Source organism: Enhydra lutris, unplaced genomic scaffold (assembly GCF_002288905.1).
Source record: "Enhydra lutris kenyoni isolate GAN:26980312 unplaced genomic scaffold, ASM228890v2 scaffoldscaffold21, whole genome shotgun sequence".
NCBI lineage: Eukaryota > Metazoa > Chordata > Mammalia > Carnivora > Mustelidae > Enhydra > Enhydra lutris.
This window is the reverse complement of record NW_019154105.1, coordinates 975,396-1,001,341: the sequence shown is the minus strand read 5'-3', so window position 1 is coordinate 1,001,341 and position 25,946 is coordinate 975,396. Positions and strand designations below refer to the sequence as shown.

Genomic DNA, 25,946 nt, shown 5'->3' with positions numbered 1-25,946 from the left:
GAGATGATGTTCCTGAATTTGTCATTGTGTTAGATGGGGAATGAAGAAAATTAAATATCCTTTCGATGTCTACATCTTAGCGTCCCAAAACATCATGCTAATAGCAATTAAAATAACTTTGAAAGAATAAGGGAAGACCTAGGCCAGGGTGGTTTTTCTTAGTTTTGACAGTCTCTAAGTCCTTGTTTATTTATATGGAATCTAACTAAAGAACAAATGTATGGAAAACAGAAGTATATATTTAAAATGAGATCAAAGGTATAATTTGGATTTTTTTTTTCCATTCTCCTTTATTCCATAAACACCTAGTTCCAAGTTGCACAAATCAAAAAATTTTTGATTTGTTCTGAAGTCATTCAAAGCATGATTTTTAAAAATTTGGAACTGGGGTGCCTGGGGGCTCAGTCATTCAAGTGTCTGTCTGCCTTCAGCTCAGGGGCCAGGATTGAGCCCCATATTGCACCACTTCGGACTCCCTGCTCACTGGGGGAGCCTGCTTCTCCCTCCCTCTGCCACTGTCCCCGCTTGTGCTCTCTTGCTGTCAAATAAGTAAATCTTTAAAAAATTAAAAAAAACGTGAATTGTATCCATGCTACATTTTAAGTAGTATGGATAACTACTTTATAGTTATAGTTTAGTACGGGTAACTGTAACAATATAGTTATTTAAAGTATTTTAAAATGACTTTTCCCTAGAATATGAAATGTACTTAAAAATGCATTTTGTTTCTCCTTATTTTCAATAATGTGGTCGGTAGAGTGCTAAAGTCCTAGAAAGTAGTAATGAAAATTCTTAAGACTTACTTTCAATATTTTAAAAGTCTGATAGAAATACTTTTAAAAACCTGGACAAGCTAATGAAGATTTTTTGGTCTTAGCTGGCATTGTAGTTGGTGATATGATGCCAATTATCATACTGTGGGAAATTCTGATTGACAGCTGTTTTTTTTTTAATTTTTTTTTTAAGATTTTTAAATAATCTCTACACCCAACGTGGGGCTCGAACTTAGAATCCCGAGATCAAGGGTTGCATGTTCTACCGATGGAGCCAGCCAGATGCCCTATGTGGATTTTTAATAGAAGCATCATTACATAGTGAGCAATGTAGTTGATAAACATACAGCCATTCAAAACACAATGGGGGGCGGTGGGCCTGCATGGGGCCGTCAGTTAGGCATCCAACTCTTGATTTTGGCTCAGGTCATGATCTCAGGATTGTGAGATCGAGTCCCGCACTGGGCTCTGGGCTGGGCGTGGTGCCTGGTTGAGATTTATCTCCCCGACCTTCCCCTGTGCTTTCAACAAAACAAACCAAACCCCAATAATAAACAAAATGAAAACAACAAAAAAAACCCCGAGTCTGTGAAAGAATATATTAAAGGGTGTCCTGGTAATGGAAAGTTGGAACTACCCTAAAATACCATTTAGCCCCCATTGTCACCTTTGTGCAACTTCATCAAGGGTAGCAAATTCAATAAACTTTAGTCCATTACCATTAAAGCCAACAACCTCAAGAGCCTTTTAAACTAGATGGCTTTCAAAGATAATTTCTCTGAAAACTGTACTTAAAATATATATAGACATGCATCTTTTTGGGGGTCAAAATTCATTTTTGGTTAGATTCTCAAGATATAACCACTAGAGTAGCATAAGGAAACTTGTCTACAGTGTTTCTCATGTATTTCTCATTTGTGTTGGTCTTTGATAAACTCAAACCCTAAAACATTATTTGAAATTTCTACATTTTAAATAACAAATGAGAGTATACTGAATATCCTTTTTCAAACTACAACTCAGTCCCAACATCCTGTGAGATGGATATACCTCCACCAAAATGGGAGTACATCTTTTTTAAGATTTTTCAAAAGTAATCTCTATACCCAATATGGGTCTCAAACTTAAAACACCGAGATCAAGACACATGTTCCACTAAGCCAACCAGGTGCTTGAGGGGTAAACCTCTTAAACATTTGAGTACGCAAATAAAACCAGATTAAGCTACCACTTAAACATAGATCAAGTTTTCAGAATGTACCTTACATGTAATCCCAGGAAAGCACTATGCTCTACCCTAGTTTATAAAAAGCAGTGGTTGAGAAGTCAAAGGTGAATTTTTATTTCTTGCCATTCAACCAAAATCCATTGAAATTCCACATCAAATTAAACTATTTCAAGACAAAAATACAAAACCCCAACTAACCCTAAAACAACCCATATTTTTATGACAGTACTTTTGAATGACTTCATAGAAAAGGTTAACAGAAAAATTGCAGTACACCTGCAGTGTCCTTGAATCACTTTTAATCACTGAAACTTAGCATCCTGTGGTTTACATCCTATCAGAAAATCTTTGTAAAGGGTAGTGATGAAATTTTCAGATATTAAAAATTAAGTACTAAAATTTACAATTGACAGTCCCTGTCAACATTCTGAAAGCTGCATCAGGGAATGGAATAAAAGCTCTGCTTATCCATGTTAGTATCCCAACAGACATCTTAATAATCTTTATAAACATAACTATGAGACCACAGAATACCGGTGAAATTAATAAAGTTTCTATTAGGATGAGGAACACCACACAGAACTCGGTCAAAACCATTCAGGAAGCACATTTAACAAGAACACAGGCTACTTATGTTTGTGTCTTAAGGACCTCAGAATTTCCACCCTCACGCCTGTCAAATTACTTAGTTCTAAATACTTGGATGACACCCTGATAACTTTATTGTTCAACCAAATGAAGTCCTATGGCTTAGCCTTGCTGTATTTAAAATTTACATCAGTTGGCATCCATAGAGCCTAAAATCTGAATTTATGGAGTCCAAAGCCCCTTGGGGAAAAAAAACCCAAACGCATTCTTACTTTCAGTTCTTTGTAATTCTCAGTCATCTATAGATGTAGTGTATTTCTTCAGTCATATATATATCAAGACTTGATTGAAAAGTTTGGATTTTGTTTAAAAAGCCTTTATTCATTTTTGATCAGGGAAAGGACAATCTCAATGTCAACTTCTCACCTAATCATAAATTTGAACAGGATTCACTGCCCTAGAGACACTGCACCTACAGACTTTGACAACATAACTTAAAATCAAAATCTTCCTCCTTCCCTAACGTTTGCATGTCGATATAATGAACAGTCCCTTGCAATAACCAACATTGGTACTTGGCCTAGGTTTAAGGTCAAATAGCAAAACAGGATGCAAAGGAGGCCAAGTGCATTGTAACTCGATAGCCAGCAAGTACAAACATCATTGAACAGAGAAAAGTTGCAGGCACCAAATGAGACAAAAGGCAGGTTCATCAGCATAAAAAATTAACATTTGGTTGAAGGTGAGGTCAACTACTACGCATCTGAATATGTATGCCAATCCTAGAGCTTAATGTGGAACCACAGAAAATAGAACTTAAAAACCTTAAATCCAACTACACTGAATGTTCAAATTCAAAACTTGGGTTTACCCAGGAAATTATCCCAAATCTAGGGCTAAAACTGCTTTCTGATGCACCAGGAAGATGTTTTAATGACTCGGTCACTTAGATTTACACTGACATACATAAAACTTAAAGTGTACTTTCCCCTATTACTCCTTCCTATATCTGAATTTGGGTATGCTTAACTACTCGGCTCATGCACTAATGCATTAAAAATGATGAAATCTACTACCATGACTTTTTCTAAGAACTCACACCACATTAACAGTTAACACCCAATATAGCTTCCTAAAAATGCCCTAATAGAAAACATTTTGTTCAGTTTGGTGCTTGCTTTGACAATACCAGAATACAACTATATTTCCTCAGCCACTACTACTTCAAATACCTCAATCTAACACTTGCTCAAATTTTAACCACCTATCTGCCAAAATGCTTGTTAAAATTAGTTTTTGATACTCTTGAACTGTAGCTTCTACATACAGTTTAACAGGGCCTTTTGCCTGGGTACATCTGGACATTTTAATCGAGAAAACAAAGTCAGGGTATTATGATTAGCTGAAGCTCTAACAGACCACACTGATCCTGATTTAGCCTATCTCTAATGGCTTCCCAGAGACAGGAACAAAGCACTATCTTTTCTATTCATGAAAGGAGCTACCAACATGCTTTGTGCCAAAAAGGTGCACTTCACCAAGACACAGTCCAGAAAGATTCATGGTCTGCTAGAAAACCTCCACTACTGATGACCCTATGACAAGGCCTCCAGATACACAAAGAACATTAAAGGTGTGGTGGAAATCTCTTTTAGCAGGGAAATGAAGCCTTAGAGGATAGTATACATCTAACAAAAATGGGGAACAGGGGGACACTGTAGCTGGCTATTCATAAAGGACCACAGTCTCTCCCTATGGACCAATACTCCCTACAAAATAAACTGTGCCTTAATTATTGCTTATTTTAAATCACACTTTTACAAAGCTATTTAGTACCTGACGCAGAAAAACAATCACATAAGGAAGCATTTATTTGAGGTTTAACATGAAATCATACAAATAAAATTTGTATAAACACAAATCCACATCGAGTCATAACATAGATAGCAAAAGACAAAGTAAAAACAAAGAAAACTAATTGGCGGCTATATACAGCTGGACACAGTTGTGTCTTGTACACTAGAAAGTCTTTTACAAAATAATCATCTTTGATCAACAGAAGACCAATCTTCAATGTCGTCCTGCAAGATGGGATAACTTTAGCAATTTCCTCCTAAAAACAAAAACAAAATAGCAATTAGATTTGTGCAACTCTGAAAGCTTTCAAAGGTCCACTTTCATGAATTGTTTTAAGTCCTCAATTTATTCTTTTCTTCAATAATTAAAGATCACATGCATACTCAATGGCCAAATATAATTTGGGTCATTAATAAATTCACCCTGGAGTTCCCAAATGATAGTTAACTTAGTTAAGGAACTGGGGAATGCAATGTTCCCATTTCACAGGTTAAACTGTGATAGATTAAGGTCTACTAGAAGTATCTCTAGTAAGCCAAAAAACCCTTTTACAAACGTGAATTTCTAATAAGCTTTTATATTTTAGGAAAACAAATTGCTTTGTGCATATGATCTTTAATTTATATCCCAGATTTTAAAGTTCTTGTTTTGGTTTGTAGATTTCACTATTAGCTATAAAAAGAAAAAGCAAGCATTAAATCTTAAAGAATGAACACTTAAAATGAGGCTCCACAATTGAAATACAACACTAAACAGAAGACCAAAATGATTAAGCTGTAAAAAGGCATTTATGTACTTTAACTCCTGTAAAAAACCATTTAAGTTAAGTTTAGACACTTAATCTTCAAAAAGATTAAAAAAGAAGCCAAAGTCTGAAGTTTTCCACTTTAATCTTTACGCTGGTACATGAAGTTGGAAGAGACCATACCACAGGACAGCGTTTTCTGGTGTATGCCTTGCGCTCTGCCCGCAACGTGCGACCCCCAGAGATAGACGTGGTCAGGGTGACACACGGCCTGCAATGAAGTTCCCGCTGGCGGGTACAAACAAGGTATAATGTCAGAGTTAGAAGACAACATTCTTGTTTTCCTTAAGTTGTACCCATTTCAGTACTTTACCTGTTAATAGTTCTAAAAAAGTTTAATTATTCCTCTAGACCACCTGGTACACAAAGCAAACAGAAAAACTCTTAAGTTTTTCTGTAATACTAAAGAAAGTGAGATAAGACTTTAAAGTTAAAGATCTATAGACACTTTAGGCAAAACGGGCTCATAAAGCAATTAAAAAGTTAACAATTTAGTAAAAACAGACTACATAATATTTTGTTTTTACTTATTTTTCATTTGTCTATTGATCTTTAAATTAAATTAGACATTTCCACTGGTTTCTTGTACTCTTACACACACCTGTTTTCTCCAACGTCCTCCTTTAGTATGGCTGGTAATTGTTTTGGTGATTGCCACCCCCTCGAGATGCCTTGCCATAAGTGCTCTGTTGGCCTATTTTGAAAACACAAAAAAATTCTATTAAGATATAGTTTTCTACAAAATGGTTTCGTTATAAATACTTTAGAAACATGTACAACTCTGCATGCCAAATGTTAAAATACCAGGTATCTTAAATAGCCATTATAAATTAGTCATATATCACATATTCTACAACATTTATAACCAAAGTTTTTACATTAATATAATTACCCGATGACAATCAAATGCCTGAAAACTTAACTCCAAACACTTCAAGAATGGAAAACCCACACACAAACAATTTCAGAATAGGACTGTACTTTAACATAGAATTTTAATACCACTGGTTTATGAAATTAAGATAAATATTCTTACCACTGTAGTCTGCATATCCCTGTCCATATCCATAGTTCCCATAGTTATACCCAGTATAATCATAGCCGCCATAGCCACTATAGTTTTGATCACCACCATAGGCACTATTGTAATTTCCATATCCTTGATCATAATAGTTATTAAATCCTTGGTTCCAGTTTTGGCCCTGACCTGAAACAATGCACAATGATTGTTAGATAACAACTTCTGACCCCCAATCCTACTACAAAATGTTGTGTTCTTGTCCCTCACTCTGAAAATCTGAAACAGGTGAATGGACATTTATATAATTATCTGACTGAGAAAATTACTCCAGTTGTCATAAAAGGGGACAGAAAGTCCAACTGCGCCAATTACCAAGCTTCCTAAATGTAACGGAAAAATCAGAACAAAGGTGAAGACAGGTTGGCTGTTTGGTTTTAAAACAAGGACTCCCGCCCCCAAAACCTAGCATGCCATGGTGTTATCACGTAATCCTAACTACATTAAATTGGTATTATTTTCCCATTAAAAGTGGCCATTCTTGGAAGATGCGAAACCAGTGAACTAACAAAACCTACTCGCTAACTTGAGCATTTTATGCTGAAAATCTGCTTTATTTTCTCCTGGGCTTATTTCTATTGAGCCGTTTACAGCTTAAACCATGCAGTCATTTTCAAAGAATTAAGCCTCACCTCGTCCACGACCCCTAGTGCCACCTCGTCCACCAGCTGCAGCACCTCTTCCTCCTTTTTGTTGCTGCTGTTGCTGCCTGTATACCTCTTTGGGTTGTGCAACTTTGATTTCACACTGTAAACACATGAGAAATTTCTTTTACTGTACTGTCAAGCCATTTTATTCTTCTCAAAACAAATTAAGAAATCTCACTAAACTAAACAAAAAACCACCTTCACAATGTTCATTTCAGGTGCCTGGGTGGTGGTTCAGTGGGTTAAGCCTCTGCCTTCGGGACTCAGGTCATGATCTCAGGGTCCTGGGATTGAGCCCCACATTCAGGGAGCCTGCTTCCCCCTCCCCCTCTGCCTGCCTCTCGCCTACTTGTGATCTAATAAACAAAGAAAATCTTAAAAACAAAAACAGCAAAAAAAAAAAAACCCAAAACTTCATTAATAGAAGCAAAATGGTTTTACCTTCCCAGAACCGATTTGATGATATCTGCTTTCTAATAATTTCTTTACTGGCTCTTCATCTGTATACGTGATAAAACAAAATCCTCTTCTTTCGTTTGTTTTTGTATCCATGGGAAGTTCAATATTTTCAATCTGAAACCCAGAAGCACACTCCCATCATCCACCAATGATAAAAGCTACCGAAAGGTATCACGTCGCCAAAGGTCTCAAGCTTCAACAGAACACACTGTGAGTTACTCTGGTCAGAATATTTCTGCACAGAAACTCCTACTTTATTATCAACATCGCACCACAAAAATTCATCTGTGAAGCGTTCAGAGGAGAGCAAAACTTAGCATCATTTTGTACCCACAGATGCCACTGGCTGGTAAGTCCAAACACTCACCACCCCAAAGCACCTGTGTTTTGACCGAAATAAATTAAGATGTTGGTTTCCATCCCAGCACAGAAAAAACAGCGATTAAGGTACATTGGCCAGAAGGGACCTGAGCAGTTCATTTAACCTCCTCCCCACCTGACACATCGATCTGTTCTCTAACAAGCTGGGGATGCACGTGACATGAACACACCGAGCAGGAAACACACAGACGTAATCACACAGCGCACCTCTCCAAAGGCTCCAAAATATTCTTTAATTTGTTCTTCGGAAGTATCTGGGCTCAATCCGCCCACAAAAACCTTTTTGGGCGGTTCTTTCCCTTTTAAAGCTTTGGCCCTTTTGGGGTCTATCAATTTGCCATCCAGTTTGTGTTCTTTCAGTTCCAAAACCTAGAAGACAAGTGTTTTTAATCCACAGTGCACAGCCCAACGCCCGACGGCTTGCAGGACGGCACACGGACGCCGCCCGGCGCAGAGCGCCCGCTCCTACCTTGTCGACACTAGCAGCGTCTTTGAAAAGCACAAATCCGAATCCTCTCGATCTTCCGGTCACCGGGTCTGTCTTAATCGTACAGTCCACCACTTCCCCAAATCGGGACAAATACTCAGTCAGATCTTTCTTGCTTGTATCCCAGCTCAAGCCTCCAATAAACATTTTACTAGGAATGAAGTTATTGAGAGGAAAACATCAGCAGCGCCCCAAGGTGGCTTCCGTTCGCACGACAGAGCGGGGTCGTTTAACCGCGTCCTCAAACAACTCAGTCCGTGCCTACAGCCCACAGACCCCCAAGCCCACCGCGGTGGAGACACCGCGCGGCTGGTCATCGGCCGCAGGACACGAAATTCCGCGACGAACTGCTCCGCGCTGCTAGCGTTTTCAGCAGCCTCCGACCGGTCCCTCACCCCGCGGCCCAGCCCCTTCCACGGCTGTCAAGGCACCGTTCCAACCTGAAGAACCCGCACCGCGTTCTGCGGGTCCAGGTACCCGTCACACACGGACAAACCCTCCCCACGGACAGCGCGCGGGGGCCCCGGCACAGACACAATGAGAAGGCGGCGGCAGCTGCAGCGTGCGGCGCGGCGGGCCGCCCCTCCCCCTCGGGCCCCACGCGGCGCCTGCGCACTCGGGACACAGACGCCGCCGCCGCCCTCCTCCTCCAACTCCCCCGCCCTTCCCCCACCTTCCGCGGGCCTCTCGAGTCACCCCCTCCGTCTCCTACTTTCCTCTTCCCTTCAGGCCAGCGGGGCCCGGCGGGCACGCGGGGAATCGACTCGGGGCAGGAGCCGGGGCAGCGCGCGGCTCTCGAGGGACGGAGGGCGCGTGCGGCGCGCTGGGGAAGGGGGACGAGAGGAGAAGCGTGTGGTACCCGTCATCCTGCTGGTTCTTGCTCGCGTTGATCTTGGATCCCTCTGCGAACTCCTCTATGTTGCTGTACTCGTTCATGTCCTCCATGGCGGCGGAGCTGTCGGCCGGGGGATGCTGGCGCGCAGTCCGGGTCGCGGCAGCAGCGGCGGCGGAGCGTTGTATGGAGCCGGATTTAAAATGGCGGCGGAAGAGATCCGGGCGCCGCCTGCGCCCTCCCTTTATAGCCGCCCCGCCCGCCAATCGCGAGGGCTGCTGCGCGGTGACGTGGCGCTGAGCCCGGCGCGCCCCCTGCCGGGCGGAGCTAGCAGCGAGCGAAGGGAGGAGCGGGGCGAGCTGCCGCGGCGCTCGCGGCCGCCAATGGGAAAGGCTGCGGGAGGCTAAAGTAGCGGGAGCGGAGGGGAACAATGGCGGCGGCACATGGGAGAGCCGGGGCGGGACCTCCATCGCGGCCCTCCCGCTGAGGAGCGAGGTCGTGGGTGAGGGCACGCGGGCTTAAGACGAGAGAAGCGTCGGAAGAGGAACACACGACGGGGCGACGAGTCCTGGGCCTAGAGTCCGAGCGGCGCCGTCGCAGGGCCACAGTCCCGCTGGTCCGGGGAGCCTTTGTCTCCGGCGTCCGGTCCGGCCGCTCCCGCGAACAGCCGTCCGCCCCGCCTTTTTCCAGAGCCCTCGGCGCCCGCGTGCGCACTGCTGCGGGGCGGTCGCCGCTGTCGGTTAGCACCGCGGCCGGGAAGCTCCCGGAAAAAGGCGGACTGCGCCCGGCGCCGGCGGCCGAGACCGCGAGCGCGCCCCCCCGCCCGCCCACCCCGCCGCGCGCACGCGTGTTTTGTCCTCGAGCCGGCTGGAACCGGCCCGGCAGCGAGCGGGCGCGCGGGGCCCCTCCGGACCGCGGCGCGGCGGCCTCTTCCGCTACCGCCGCCGGCGCGCGGGCCGGGGAGGCGCGGCGGGGGCCCCTCCGAGTGGCCGGAGCCGGGGCCGACGCAGTCCGGCGGGCCGGTTCCCGCACGGCCTCTGCTGCGGGCGCCGCCGGGGGGAGGGGCGTGGGCCCGCCCGGGCTACTGTGAAGCTGCGAAAGCGGAGGCAGTGGGCGGGGAGGGGGCCAGCTGCCGTAGAGGGCAAGGGGCACTCACATCCCCGGCGCGCCACTCGCGGGGCTCCCGTCTGCACGTGCCCCGGGCCGCTCCCGCTCGCTCTACCAGTCTGCGGCGAGCGCGCGCGCATCCGCGCGCCCGGCTCCCGCGCTCGCTTCTTTGTTCCCGCCCACGCGAGTCCCATGTTGACGGATCGCGTTCGCGGCTCCCCGGTGGCCAATCGGCGTCGACGCCCCCGCCCCGCCCCCCCTCCCCGCTCTCCGCGAGGACCGCCCCTTTCCGGCCCACGTGGTCTCGGCCTCCGCCGCGGCAGCTGGGCGGTGCTGGCGCCTGGGCTGCGGGCTCTGCCACCCGCGGGGGCGGCCGTGTTCCTCGGCCTCGGCCGCACGCGGCTGCGGGTGGACGTTCTCGCGGGGCCGTGGGAAGCCCGGGACGCTGCCGGGGGCGCAGTGGGCGCCACCCTCCGCGCTCCCTTGCGGCGGGCCGAGGCGGGTGGGCGCGTGCGGGGGGGAGATGGTGGTGCTGCCCGTGCCCGCCGAGGTCAGCGTGATCCTGTTGGACGTCGAAGGTACCACAACCCCGATTGCTTTCGTGAAGGTGAGGGGCGGAAGGGAGCGCGGCCACGGTTCGCCGAGAAGCCAACGAAGGCGTCTCTGAGTCTCGCAGACCTCGGGCCGGAGGCGGGAGGCGGGAGGCGCGGCGCGGGCGGACCCCGCGGCGCGGGCGGCAGGAGGGCGGCGGCGAGGTGCGGGGACGCTCCGTCGCCGCCCCCGGTGCGTCCTCCCGCGCCCTTGTCCCGGCTTCGTGCGGGGGTGGGGAGGGGCGGAGGCGGCCCCGCGCGCGTGCGGAGAGGGGACGCGGGCGGCCCCGGGTTGGGCCTGGCCCGGCGGGCGCCGCGACCAAGCGGTCCTGGGGGCTTCCAGTCCCGCAGAACGTGGACCGGACTGTCAACGACGGCTTTTCAGGCAGCGCCGGCGTCTTGGGTCGTGGTGGTTCCTCCCGCCGCTTCCCGCCACCGCTGTTCGTGGCCGAGCCGCGCTTCCCGGGTCACCGGCCGCGGCGCCGCGTTCATGGCTCCGCACGGAGCGAACATGCCTGCACTCTGTCCGGTGTCCCTGAAAACCGTGGACGCTTGACCCTCTTTCTGACCCGAAGCCCGCATCCTGGGACGTCACTGCTGACCAGACAGTTGTCTGCTCCTCATTCCTGAGCTTAGAGCTCTGCGTTACGGCAGGGCCTTGAAAAACCGTGTATTTTATTTGTCAATGAATATTAAATACTAACATAATTTTTAAAAGAATTCCTTGGGCCTAGTCTACGCTTTATTCGACTTCTAGAGGTCGAAGATGAAAGCATTAACTAGAAGGGTTTGCGTACAATAATAGAGATAATTGTCTGCAATGTAGGAAAAACCCATCTTCGAACAAATTGAGCAGTCTGAGTTTTTAATTTTTTTAAAGTTTTATTTTTAAAGTTAACTGTGAAGAGTGATTTTCTTGATGTGAATTATTACGTAAAGTCAGTGTATACTTTTAGGACTCCGGTGTAATAACCACTTAGGAGTTTTTTAGGAGAATCAAAATAACATCTTATTACAAGATCTTAAAAAATCTAGTTTCACTTTTTTTTTTTTTAAAGATTTTATTTATTTTTTTGACAGAGAGAGAGAGAGAGAAATCACAAGTAGGCAGAGAGGCAGAAAGAGAGAGGGGGAAGCGGAGAAGCTCAGCAGGAAGCCCGGGACTCGATCTGGGGACCCTGAGTCATGACCTGAGCCCAAGGCAGAGGCTTAACCCACTGAGCCACCCAGGCGCCCCTAGGTTGACCTTTTTTTCTGCAGTTTTTAATTACACCAGAGACCTGCAGAAATATTCAGAATTGACCACATGTTGGTAATGGAGTTGACTGTTTTTTTCTTCACAACTGACAGAATAACCGCTTTCTCAGAGTTTTCAGAAAAAAAGGATTCCTCATCTTTGTGGGTTATAGTTCACACCATATGAACTCTACCAGGGATAATGACAGGAGAGAGAGTGCTTGCAACATAAGATTATGTACCGTTCTTGGAAAGTTGATTAGGGACTAGGATATCTCATGAAAATCAGTTTTGTTTTTTTTTAAAGATTTTATTTATTTATTAGACAGAGATCACAAGTAGGCAGAGAGGCAGGCAGAGAGAGAGGGGGAAGCAGGCTCCCTGCTGAGCAGAGAGCCCGATTCCAGAATGCTGGGATCTTGACCTGAGCTGAGCGGAAGGCAGAAGCTTAACCCACTGAGCCACCCAGGTGTCCTGCAAATCAGTTCTGCAACAAAACATGGGTGCCGTACCCACCACCTCTCCACTCCCCGCTCTCCACCCAATCCTGTCTTTTGCCAGATGACATGAGCTACTTCTTGAAATCTTTGTTTATGGTAGACTTATTTTGACATCTCTCTGAAAGTTAAAATGCCTTCATGGCCTAAATAGACTTTTTTTTTTTTTAAAGTTTGACACTGGGTAAAGTCAAGGCAGGCTGCAAAAAATGATTTCAGGGGGTTTGTTTATTTTTTAAAATTCATTATTTTTTTAAAAATTTAAATTCAAGTTAGTGTATGATTACTTTCAGGGTAGAGTTTAGTGATTCATCAGTTGCCTGTAACACCCAGTGCTCATTTCAGGGACTTTGTTTAAAGGATATTTTCTTGTGCTTTGTCCTGGAATCCATTGTTACTTTATTCACATTACTTTTCAGTCTTTTATAATCTAATAAGCTATAATTTATTTGGTACACGTTAGTATATCAAAACTAGTATTTCCAAAAGTATATTCAGAAGAACATTAAGTCTGGTGGATATTTATAGTAATTCTGCAAAAAGGATTCCATTATTAAATGCACTTTTGGAAAATATTAGCTATACATATTTACCTGGTTTCTTTATTACACAGTTATCAGAGCCTTTAGATCATACACATACACTCAAATATGTGCTGAATGAGTCTTCAAGAGCGTGACATTTCACAAATTTTACTTGAACAAAACACTTCGTAGCAGAGTATGTCAAGGACTGATCTTTTAAACCTTTTAAAAGAGATGCTAAATCACATCCTTCTTGAATCTCTGAGCATGGAGGTGGAAATTGGACATGTTTGTTCTACTTTGGACTTTATTAGCTACATTAGGTGTGTGGAACATAGAGCTCTACTTCCTGTGGAAACAGACATTGAGTATCACACACGTGCCACTTGTATACTTGACTCATCCTCAAAACCTCTGTGAGGTGTGTGCACTGTCCACATTTTACTCATAGGAAACTAAGATTCTTAAAAATTGAATGGTATGTCTGGATTTGAACCCAAATTTTCTGGCTCCAAAACTCCTACTCTTTATATTATTACACTTGACCTCTAAGGTGGAAACCACCGTGCTTGTTCCGTGTCTTTGCTTGGCTTCTGTGTATGTTAAATGAGTTGATAGGAGAGCACTTTAATCAACACGAAGTGCCTTAAAAGTATATGGTAACAAATTTCAGTTTATACCACCTCTTGGTGATAGGTTTAGGAGTGAACCCTTGAACCACAATAACCATTGTTGAGTCTTATTTGGAGATTTGGTTCTGTAGTCAGCATATACTGTGAAAATTGAGTATTGTCAAAAGTTGTCCTTGAAAGACCCTTAGGAAGTCATTCCTCTTTGGAGACTGATTTCTGTTTTTCAGTAAGTCGTGCATTCATTTTTCCTTTAGGGTGGAAACATGATCCCTGCTTCTTCCCTGGAGCATCAGAGGAAGTAGTTGGTTTGGGATTTGGTGATATAGATGAAAAATATGTCGTGTCAGGCATTAGCCTCATCCTGAGCCGCTCACACAGTAAGAGACGCTGGAGAACAGAGACTGTTCCACTGGGTAACAGAACGCCCATTGAGTGGAATAACACACAGATTGCCAGCACTGACTATGGTTATTTTTTTCCTTTCCTCCTTTTTTCTTTGGTCCGTGCACTTAAAGTTAAATGTGTGTATGATGCACCTTAACTCTATAACACAAACAGTCTGGGATGTCTCGTGGGACTGCCTAGAATCCTCTCAGTCTGGGAAGTGGTGTTCTCCGGACGACCTGCAGCTCTCTTGCGGCATGCCTCAGCCCTTCCGTGTCAGACAAGAACAAAAAAAACAATGGTTTTATTTACCAGCTGTTATATCTTACTTTCTTTGAGTCATAGAATTGCCAAATTTCTGGAGCAGGAGGGCCTCCTAGCTAGGATCATGCAGTGAATGTTGCAACCAGCTAATTAATTTCTCATGAATTGATGCCTGGGGGAGGTCCTGTGTGAGGCCATCACAACTGTTGGGAGCAGAGCAGTCCAGCTTTCCTTAGATGTTCCCCCTGCATCTGAATCCTCAGCCTCCAGCCCTGCCCCTCACTGCAGGACACATACCTCTGGTGTTGATTTTCTTTTCAGGCACTGAGTCTGATCCTGTACAGGGCTGATCTCCCAACATGTTTTGGTCGTGTACACACACCATCAGCAGAATTGGAGCAGGCACTGCCAGTAGAATTTGTAAATTGTGGGGCCGCTTGGGTGGTTCAGTCAATTCAGTGAGACTCTTGATTTTGACTCAGGTCATGATCTCAGGGTCGTGGGATCAATCCCCATGTAAGGCTCTGAGCTCAGGAGGAAGCTGGCTTGGGTTTCCCTCCCTCCTCCCCTCCTCTCTCTCTCTCTTTCTCTTGTAAATAAATAAATCTTTTTAAAATAAGAATTTATGGGGCGCCTGGGTGGCTCAGTCATTAAGCGAGCCTTCCACTCAGGTCGTGATCCAGAGTCCTGGCATCAGCCGGCGTCGGGCTCCCTGCTCTGCAGGAAGTCTGCTTCTCTCTCTCCCACTCCCCCTGCTTGTATTTCCTCTCTTGCTGTCACTTTCTCTCTGTCAAGTAAATAAATAAAGTCTTTAAAAAATAAAAACATTATAAGTTGTGTATACATAGTATTATTTTTACATTAGAATTTGCAGATGAAATTAAAATAATAAATGCGAACAAATGTTTTATACTCTCTTCCCTTGCCCATTGAGTCCTCTTGCGTGCCCCCATGGGGCCACCACTTGAATTTTGTCTGTGGTGTTGTAGTTTTCATTTTCTGACTTTGTACATTGTATTATTCCAGTGTTTTTAGTTTGTTAGCCTTTGTAATAACACCGTCACCGGTCTCTGCGGTTATCTTGTCAGGAACCTTCAGCTGTTGTTTCTGGGTTTGGAGAAGATTGCCCTCTTGCTTCTGAAAATACTCTTTAATTTTGTGGCTTTCCTGTTATGTGTTGACACGTACATGTAACGTACATGCAACGACAGTTGAGGTAGTTCTGTTCCACCGTCACCGAGAACGCTGCATTAGCAAGTAATGATTCATTGCCACTAAAGAAAATACAGGGCTAAGTTCCTGTGAGCCTCTGGTCACAACATTTCTGTGAACTGATCAGTATGTAACCTTGTTTTGTATGTGTTCCTGTTTCCTGTATTTAATGTCTATTATTGATTGATTAACACTGACCTCTCAGCCACGGTACTGGGACTCCAGCTTTAATGAGGCCTGTGTAAACACACGTATTTTCTCTGGCCCGTCACAGTTTCTTGTGCCAGGAACACTAAGCAGAGCTTCAGCATCCTGCTTGGGGGCCATTTTGAACTGCAAAATCACCAACAGAGGCACAAAATGCAAAAAATATGGCACTAAATAGACTCTGAAAAGGCTGCTTGTTTAAACCATGAGAGGGAAAATAAGGCACATGGTCACGTGCTGGGAATGGGTACAGTGAAGTGTTTGCAGATGTTTGCCACCATGCACATGTCCTTATTTTTAAATGATCAGGAAAGTGTAGTATATATTGATTTGGGGTTACAAATAAATTTGAGTAGGAGAATTTGCAAGTACGGAATCCACAGGTAACGAGGATGGGTAGTGTAGAATAGTAGTGACCCCATGGGCTTGGACACCGTGCAGGTCAGGATGAGCATGCTGGCTCCTCTCTGTGTGTTTTATGGCAAGTTAGTTAATGTCTCTGAATGAGGTACATATTTCCTCAGCTGTACTGGGGGGTATCTACCTCATAAGGCTGCTGAGGACATTTAATGGGTGCTTAGCCCTTAAAAAAAACTGTAAAATGAATGAATATGTTTGCATCGATATTTCATCTACCATCCCAATAAATCTTGTTAGAGGAGATAGGCAGGAGACATGTTTCTCATTTATGCCTTAGGAATACTTTATGCTTGAGAATAAAATCTTGGTAATAACTGAGAAGATCCCATTAACTGAAAATATGGATCTGATTGGGATTTTTGCCCCTAAAATACATTAAGTGGGGCATGGTGGGTCCCCTAGCCAAAGGTTCTTTGTATCTGTGCTGCTCAGACTTGAATGTATATACAGATCATTTCGGGTTCTTGCTAAAACGAAGTTTCTTAGTCAGAAGGCCTGGCATGGGACGGGTTGTGGAATTTGTCACAGGTGCCCAGTGATGCTCCATGTTCCACACTCTAAGTGTTTAGTCTTCTTGCAGATTTGTAAGTTACACCTGTGTGTAGGCCTGTAAGCGCTGCTCTTCTCTCAGAGCTCATCTGGCACGGTAAAGTAGACCGAGCAAGAGAGTATAGATGCACTAAGGAGGTCTGTCAACGTTAACAGAGCCCCAGCCTCTCAGAGGTTAAGTGAACTGTTATGGGTCAGTAAGGCCCTGTACGAGAGAACAATGTGATGCATAAGCCTGGTCGATAGACAACAGAGCATTACGCCAGTGGCCATTTCCCAGCTTTAGCAAATCACCGGCCGGAACTGAAGTGTAAAGTGAAAGCACCAATCTTTTTTTTTTTTTTTTAATTTTTTTTTTTTTTTTGACAGATCACAAGTAGGGGGGGGGGGGGGGGAGCAGGCTCCCTGCTGAGCAGAGAGCCCCATGCGGGGCTCCATCCCAGGACCCTGAGATCATGATCTGAGCCAAAGACAGAGGCTTAATCCACTGAGCCACCCAGGCGCCCCTGCACTGTTGTTCTTAAAGGACGAATAGAACATTAGCAAGGAGTTATGTGTACTTAACAGGACCATCTAGATAGTTGGTTTAAATGTGTATTTAATTGAATGTGTATGTATAGTTGGCACCTGCGTGATAAGCCTTTGGAATGGTCTCCTGGCAGATGGGCAAGTGAATAGTGCTTTGCTAAACCTGTTGTGTTAGTGTCTCGTGGTTGCTGCAACAAAATTACCACAAACTTAGTGGTTTAGGACAATACAGATTTATCATGTTATATACTTCTGGAGGGACCCCTCTGAAATGGATCTCACTGAGTTAAAATCAGGGTGTTGACAGGGTTGCAGAAAAATTGCCCTGCCTTTCCTACTTTCTAGAGGCTGCCCACATTTCCTGGTTCATGGGCCTTTGCTCTGTCTTCAGAGCCAGCTGCATAGCATCTTCAGACCAGTCTCTCACTCTGAGTTTCCTACTTCCTTTGACCTTTAAGGACCCTTGTGATTGTATCAGATGCAGCCACATAATCCAAGGATAATCTTCCTATCTTGATCCTTAAGTTAATCGTGCCTGCAGTACCTTTGCCATATAAAGTAACATTCACAGGTTTTGGGGTTTAGGATATGGATATCTGACAGTGGGGAAATTTCCCCCTTTACCATACTTGATGAGTACAGATACTTCTAGCAGATCCCTTTATAGTTCTAGGCTACATAGGAATTAGAATTTATAATGGCTCCACTTTTGTTTTGAAATTTATCATTAATGGTGTTGGATGCAATCTTAAGATGTGGCAGATTTTTTTTTTAAGATTGTGTTGGTATGGAGGTTGGTAAAGGCAGTGTTTAGGGGCTGGACTTTCAGAGAACGAGATACTTGGCAAGGTTTTGATTTAGACTGAAGGGAAGAAAAGATCTCAAACTAAACTTTCTAAGTTAGAAAATATGAATTAAACAGACAAATCCTTGTAAATAATATTTTGTAAATAATATTTATTTGAAGTAGCAGATACCCATTTAATTGAAAATCAAAATGATAAAGATTTTAATTTCTGTTTATTTTGTTTATTTTATTAACATATAATGTATTATTTGTTTCAGGGGTACAGGTCTGTGCAAATCGCCAGGTTTACACACTTCACAGCACTCACCATAGCACATACCCTCCCCAATGTCCATCACCCAGCCACCATCTCCCTCTCCCCCACCCCCAGCAACCCTCAGTTTGTTTCCTGAGATTAAGGTCCCTTATGGTTTGTCTCCCTCCTAAGCCCGTCTTGTTTCATTTTTCCTTCCCTTCCCCCCACAACCCCCCATCCTTCCTCTCAGATTCCTCATGTCAGAGAGATTATTTGATAATTGTCTTTCTCTGATTGACCTATTTTGCTTAACATAATACCCTCTAGTTCCATTCATGTTGCTGCAAATAGCAAGATTTCGCGGGGGGGCAGGTTGATGGCTGCATAGTATTCCATTGTGTATATATACCACATCTTATTTATTTTTAAAGATTTTATTTATTCACTCATTTCTTTCTTTCTTTCTTTCATTTATTTAAAAAATTTTTAAGTAGGCTCCGTGCTGGGCCTCTAATGCAGGGCTTGATCTCACAACCCATGAGAACATGACCTGAGTTGAAATCAAGAGTCAGATGCTTAATCAACTGAACCTCCTAGGCCCAGGTGCATGTCTTTGAAGATTTTATTTTTAAGCAATCTCTGCACCTAATGCGGGGCTTGAAATCAAGATCTGCACATTCCATGGACTGAGCCATGCAGACGCCCCTTGATTCCCTTTAAACACATAATCCTGCTTATATACTTCCCTGGTGTTTAATAATCTTTTGAGGTATGTTTTATGTTAAAATACTTTTAGAAATGGATAATGTATTCTTGATTGTTTAATGAGGGTTGTAATTTACTCTTATGGTCTTTGATAGTTTAGTAGCATATTTTAAGGGGTAATAATTGAGAACTATTGAAGTTGACATTTCTTTTTTCTTTTTTTAAGATATTTATTTATTTATTTGACGGACAGATCACAAGTAGGCAGAGGCAGGCAGAGAAAAAGGGGGAAGCAGGCTCCCTGCTGAGCAAAGAGCCCGACGTGGGGCTCGATCCCAGGACCCTGAGACCATGACCCGAGTTGAAGGCAGAAGCTTTAACTCTCTGAGCCACCCAGGAGCCCCGAAGTTGACATTTCTTTCTCATGAAAACTGCTGTGTTAATTTTATGGTCTTTCTCGGAAGAGAGCTTGTGTTGTCTGATAGTATATCCCAACTTCAGTGAAACATCTGTTTGATAAGTATTGCTTCTAATGTTTTCCGCACTGAGAGGTATGTGATGCCCATTCTGCCCTCAGTAGGAAACTGCTAGAAGACAAGTGTCAAGGTACAGTGAACTAGAACTTTTCTTCTACCTGTGCTGCTTATTTTTGACCCCAGTAACTGCAACTGGGTCATGTTTCCAGTCTTCGTTCACTCTATGAACTTATTAGGCTTTTTCACCTGCAAGAGTGAGGTTCTAGGATCTGCTGTGCTTATGGCGGTGATGAAGGTTAAATGAAGTGGAATGCAGAAGCCTTTGAAGATGGTAAAGCTCCGTGGAAACACTGATTATAACGCAGAAGAACCAGACTAATACCGACAGTACTTGTGAAGAGTCAGGAAGAGGGGACCTGACCTTTAGTGAAAGCCACCTGCTCTGCGGTTTCCCACCATGATTACTTCCACCTCTGCTCTTGTGGTCCTCGTCAAAAACATGGTAAAAATGAGACCCGGAACACATCTAATCTCAAAGAATCTGTGGAAGCTTTGGAATGGCAAGACTGTCTTGATAAGTACCTGTGGGTTTGCTTCCCCTTCCCCCAGACCTCCCCATTGCTTAGTACTGTTTCCCAAGGGGAGATAGACCCAGCGTGGTATGTGACGGGGCTTTGTTGATTCAGGGAGAAACCAAGGGAAGGGACTTTGGAGAGTCACTGTATTGGGTCAGTATACCAGGTGGATGGAAAGCTCCACTGGCCTGAACTTTGGGTCTCTTACTCTGGAACCTTCTGTGTCATAGCACTTGCATGATCTTTCCTTCCGTCTGTCACGTTTATTTGAATACCTATCGTGCCAGGTTCTGCTAGGGATCCACAGTCCTTAAGACCTAGACATCACCCTCATGGAACCTGGTAAGGAGGGCGATGTCTTTGCACCATGGAACTGCTGTGTGTTTTCCTGTGGGCTACGAAGATTCAGCTCCTGAACTTGAGTGAGCAGGGATTTCCAGTTCTCTATCCCTCTCTTCTGTTGCCCTCTGTACAGCTGAACGTGCCCGTCCAGGCCATGCTCTTTGATGCCGCCCTGTTCCTCCAGCTTGGAAGGTAATCTTTTTTGTTCCTCCAAGTGCAGGTTGGTTCCATGCACTCATTATGTATAAACAATATTTATTGGGCTAGGCTGTGGGCATGCAGAGCTAAGACTTGCTTCTGCTCTCAGCAGACTTTGTTTGAGCAGGAATTTTTGAGTCCTCTCCCCTTTCTGCAGGTCCGTGCATTTGCCACTGCGGCACCTGCTGCCTTTGGGGTTGTAATTGTGTCTTGTCTTCCAGCAATGCTGAGAGCTCCTTGTGGACAGAAACTGAAGCCTTTTTTATTTTTTTTAATTTATTTAATTTTATTTTTTAAAGACTTTATTTGAGAGAGAGCGAGAGCACGACTGGGGAGAGGGCAGAGGGAGAAGTAGGCTTCCTGCTGAACAGGGAGCCTGACACGGGGCTCCGTCCCAGGACTCTGAGATCATGACCTGAGCTGAAAGATGCTTAACCCACTGCACCTCTCAGGTGCCCCATTTTTAAGTTTTAATAGCAACTGTTTAGTTTCCATATAAGATGGGAAGCCTGGCAGGTTATTAGGGTAATGGCCTATAAGTATGTAGTTTAACTTTGTGCATACGAATTAATTGGGACCCAGTATGATCTAAAACATAGGAATTCAGGACCAAGGCATTCAGCCAGTGCTTGGTGATGGTGCTATATGGTGCCTTCCAGAATGGGCACAGGCCGGGCTGAGGTCCAGCATGGCCTCTGCTATCTGTGCTATTCCAGATTTCCTCAAGGTGCTACTTTATCATGTCTGAACAACATGCACTTTAGCCGAAGTGTTTCCAGAGTGACGTTAGGATTTTCATTGATGCAGCTTTTCTAAACCTAGAAGTCCAAAGGAAGAAATCAGGTAAAAATGGACATTAAGAGCCACGAAAAAGGGGTGCCTGGCTGGCTTAGTTGGAGGAGCGTGCAACTCTTGATCTCGGGGTTGTGAGTTTGAGCCCCATGTTGGTGGTAGAGTTTACTTAAAAAAAAATCATGAAACATAGAAATTTTATTCACAATTAAAATTAAGTTAAGAAGCTAAATATATCATTATGGAAACTTGTATCTGTTATTTTGTATATAGAAGAAAGTGGTTCCCCCCCCCCCCGATTTTTCCTCAAAATAATTCATGCTTGTTATAAATTGCAAACATTATAGAAGAATATAATAGAGACTGAATGTCTCCTTTTGTTTCTGTCACCCAGACATGACCATTAACAATTTGGTGAACATTCCTTTTGATTTTTTTCCTGTGCATACAGTAATTGACATTATTGAAAATAATGTCCAATCTACTCCCCAAAAGACAGCAGTTATATAACCTTCACTTTTTAAGTATATGTAGGTAGGCCTCTATCTTGCTCAGATAAGCTTGTTTTCTTTGTTGTTGTTTTGTTTTGCTCAGATAAACTTTTTAAGGACATCCTGTATTTAGCTCTGAGAAGTCCTTCCTTGTCTGATGATTCTTAAAATTTTCCATTCTTACAGCTTACCCCCATGCTTCACTAAAGGAAAAAAAAAAGGCTTTTCTTCTAATAGTAGAAGCTTATTTTTGTGTAATACTTTTGATTTTTGTATTTATTAACTCTTGATTTTCAAAATTGGTTTTGGTGGAGGTAGGAGTCAGAGACAGGGAAATCCAGCACCTGGGAGCCTGCTGTACCTGGTTCTCCATCACCCCTCTTTGGAAGGAAGTCCATGTTTCTGAAATGGAATCCCCCAGGAAGAGGTTCTGGGAGGCCCCAGGAGGGCTCGTCCTCAGAGGCCCTCATGGGGCCCCGGGACCTCTTCGCAGGGGATTCCATTTCAGAAACACAGATTTCTTTCCAAAGAAGTCTTTAATACTGAAAAGAGTTCTTTGTCCTCTGGGTGTGTACATGAGGGTTTCATTAACTTGATTTTCTTTTGAGTGATTCATTATGTGGCCTTCTTGCAAGTTCCTTTTCTGAAGTCTAAAAAGTGTGGGGTTGACACCCTTCGTTGAGTAAAGAGAGACTAAGACATGTCATTTGGATACTAGTGGTCATCAAGGCAGCAGGACCTGGGTGAGACTTTGGAAAGGACCCGGGGTCAGGCCGCTGTTTGGCAGTTCACGTGATATGGTCCAAGAGGCTGGCTGACTCCCTGGCGGGGCCTTGTGTGGGTCTAAGCCATTGTAGGTTCGTTTAAGCTCATTAGATCCTGCAGCAGGATGATGAAGCTCTGGAGTCTGGCACTTCAAACTAAAAAAAAAAAAAAAAAAAATCTGATTAATAAACTGTTACCATAGTCTGTTAATATGTACTTAACCTTTATGTGCTTCTGCAAAATGGAATAATAGCCCTTGTTTCATAAGGTTTTTATGCAAATTGAAATGATTTCATTAAGACCATTCATTAATCAATTCATTGAATAAATGTGGAGTGCTTGGTAAGGTCAGGGAGAAAGTCCATGCTAAAGCTATGGATTTGAGGGTCATCAGCAATAGATGGTATTTAAAATCTTGAGATTAGGGGCGCCTGGGTGGCTCAGTTGTTAAGCGTCTGCATTCAACTCAGGTCAGGATCCCAGGGTCCTGGGATCTGGTCCGCACTGGGCTCCCTGCTCTGCAGGAAGCCTGTTTCTCCCTCTCCCAGTCCCCCTGCTAGTGTTCCCTGTCTCGCTGTATGTCTCTGTCAAATAAATAAATAAAATCTTGTGATTAGATGAAGTCACTGAAGACTGGCTATGGGCAGAGATGTGCCTGGAATGGTAGGGGCTCAGTGAGTGTTGGCAGTCACACCCACTATTACTACACTGCTTGTGTTATTACTACTACTTATTAGAAATGTTACAGACTTGCCAGGTGAACTGAAATGTCTCATTTTTCGTAGTAGAAATGTATTTGAGAGCTTTATTAGAAGTTTCTGTGACTGTCAGGATCCCGGAAGGTTGGGTGATCGCAGTGAGTGGTGCTCCCCAGAGTCATCCGTCTACGGAACTGGATAGGCTCAGGCATTGGAATTTGATAGGCCTGGATTTGGGTCCTGCCTTTACTTTGGATCAGCAATGAAACCTTTAGAACCTCAGTTTCTTCATGTGTTCAGAGGGGTCACCCTGCAGGGATGCCAGGTGGATTCAGAAAGGGGATGTCAGGGCACCTGGGTGGCTCGGCCAGTCAAGCTTCTTTCAGCTCAAGGCATGATCTCAGGGTTATGAGGGCTCTGAGCCTGGCGCTGAGCCGGGCATGGAGCCTGCTTAAGAGCCTTCCTTTCTGTGCCCCTTCCCTGCTCGCTCTTGCTCTCTCTGTCAAAAAATAAAAAAATAAATTATCAATTCCTTCCCTTTCCCTTCCACTGCTAAGGGCTACTACTTCAGGCCAATCAGGTTTCCTTCTCTGAAACTCCCAACAATAACAGATATTCTCTCCCTGTGCCTATTTTTAAAATCTTATCCCAGCTATTAGCCCCTTGTAATGATAACCTTTCCTTGTGTGATATGATTCATTGCAATTAATTATAGTTTATCTTTCTTTAAGTAGTTTATTCTCCTTAATGGGATTTAGAAGACTTTTTTTTTTCTTATCTGGCAATCCATTTATTCATTCATTTGAATGCACATGATGAAATGTAAGACTTCTGCTTTCAGAGAGGAATGGTTACATCCCTGCTTATGGCATTGAAAATAGGGACACCAGAATTACAGTCTCTGAGCCCCTGTGGCCCTATGTAGCAGTGAGAGCACCAGACTTTTGGTAGTTCCTAGGATGGTCTTCAGAAAGATATTTAAGGAGCAGTTTTAATCCCACAGCTGCTGAAACTGTCTAACAGATGACAGGGACCACTCCTGTAAAGTCGTTAATTCCCATCTTTGGAAGTGTTCAGGCAAGTACAAACTTCCAGTTATAAAATAAGTAAGTTCTGGTATGTAATGTACAGCATGGTGACTTTGGTTAATGCTACTGTTACTGAATATATGAAAGTTGCTAAGAAAGTATGTCTTAACAGTTCTTATCACAAGAAGAAATCTGTGTGGTGATGGATGGTACTTGGGCTTATTATGATGATCATTCTGCAGTATTGTATGTACCTGTCCAATCACTATGTTGTGCACCTGAAACTGATATATGTCAGTTATATCTCAATTAAAAAAGAGATTATACACTGTCACTGCAGAAAATGTATAAGCAAAAAAAAAACACAAAAAACAAAACAAAACAGAGAACTTTTTGCTGGGAAAATTGGACAGCTATATGTAGGAGAATGAAACTCGACCATTCTCTTACACCGTACACAAAGATAAACTTGAAATAAATAAAAGACCTCAACGTGAGACAGGAATCCATCAGAATCCTGGAGGAGAACATAGGCAGTGACCTCTTCGATATCAGCCACAGCAACTTCTTTCAAGATATGTCTCCAAAGGCAAAGGAAACAAAAGCAAAAATGAACTTTTGGGACTTCATCAAGATCAAAAGCTTCTGCACAGCAAAGGAAACAGTCAACAAAACAAAGAGGCAACCCACGGAATGGGAGAAGATATTTGCAAATGACAGTAAAGACAAAAGGTTGATATCCAGGATCTATAAAGAACTTCTCAAACTCAACACACACAAAACAGATAATCATATCAAAAAATGGGCAGAAGATATGAACAGACACTTCTCCAATGAAGACATACAAATGGCTATCAGACACATGAAAAAATGTTCATCATCACTAGCCATCAGGGAGATTCAAATTAAAACCACATTGAGATACCACCTTACACCAGTTAGAATGGCCAAAATTAGCAAGACAGGAAACAACGTGTGTTGGAGGGGATGTGGAGAAAGGGGAACCCTCTTACACTGTTGGTGGGAATGCAAGCTGGTGCAGCCACTTTGGAGAACAGTGTGGAGATTCCTCAAGAAATTAAAAATAGAGCTTCCCTGTGACCCTGCAATTGCACTACTAGGTATTTACCCCAAAGATACAGATGTAGTGGAAAGAAGGGCCATCTGTACCCCAGTGTTTATAGCAGCAATGGCCACGGTCGCCAAACTGTGGAAAGAACCAAGATGCCCTTCAACGGATGAATGGATAAGGAAGATGTGGTCCATATACACTATGGAGTATGATGCCTCCATCAGAAAGGATGAATGCCCAACTTTTGTAGCAACATAGACGGGACTGGAAGAGATTATGCTGAGTGAAATAAGTCAAGCAGAGAGAGTCAATTATCATATGGTTTCACTTACTTGTGGAGCATAACAAATAACATGGAGGACATGGGGAGATGGAGAGGAGAAGGGAGTTGAGGGAAATTGGAAGGGGAGGTGAACCATGAGAGACTATGGACTCTGAAAAACAACCTGAGGGTTTTGAAGGGGCGGGGGGGGGGG

General features: G+C 44.0%; 2 protein-coding genes across 8 annotated transcripts in view; one reads left to right on the top strand and one right to left on the bottom strand.

Moving 5' to 3' along the window:
- Positions 1 to 4,437: 4,437 nt before the first annotated feature.
- LOC111148960 (heterogeneous nuclear ribonucleoprotein D like) lies at positions 4,438 to 9,820 on the bottom strand. 7 transcript variants are annotated; one of them, XR_002640726.1, is made up of 9 exons: positions 9,163 to 9,783; positions 8,286 to 8,454; positions 8,024 to 8,185; positions 7,418 to 7,549; positions 6,962 to 7,076; positions 6,288 to 6,458; positions 5,853 to 5,945; positions 5,375 to 5,479; positions 4,438 to 4,702 (listed from the first exon to the last, which is right to left on the bottom strand). XR_002640726.1 is itself a non-coding variant. In XM_022505804.1 (8 exons), exons 1-8 carry the CDS (start codon positions 9,603 to 9,605, stop codon positions 5,875 to 5,877), a joined length of 1,275 nt encoding a protein of 424 aa, XP_022361512.1. In that variant the 5' UTR covers positions 9,606 to 9,820; the 3' UTR covers positions 4,438 to 5,874. The 7 variants fall into 7 exon arrangements, 5 of the variants coding, with proteins under 5 accessions (XP_022361512.1, XP_022361509.1, XP_022361511.1 ...); XR_002640725.1 differs by having other exon boundaries at positions 5,375 to 5,945; XM_022505804.1 differs by adding an exon at positions 6,720 to 6,734 and having other exon boundaries at positions 4,438 to 5,945; positions 6,291 to 6,458; positions 9,163 to 9,820.
- Positions 9,821 to 10,549: 729 nt separating this feature from the next.
- LOC111148908 (enolase-phosphatase 1) overlaps positions 10,550 to 25,946 on the top strand; it is a 34,513-nt gene continuing 19,116 nt past the window's right edge. The window contains exon 1 of the mRNA XM_022505689.1: positions 10,550 to 10,849. Coding sequence (XP_022361397.1) covers positions 10,766 to 10,849 — 84 coding nt within the window. The 5' untranslated portion in view covers positions 10,550 to 10,765. The remainder of the gene's footprint in view (positions 10,850 to 25,946) is intronic.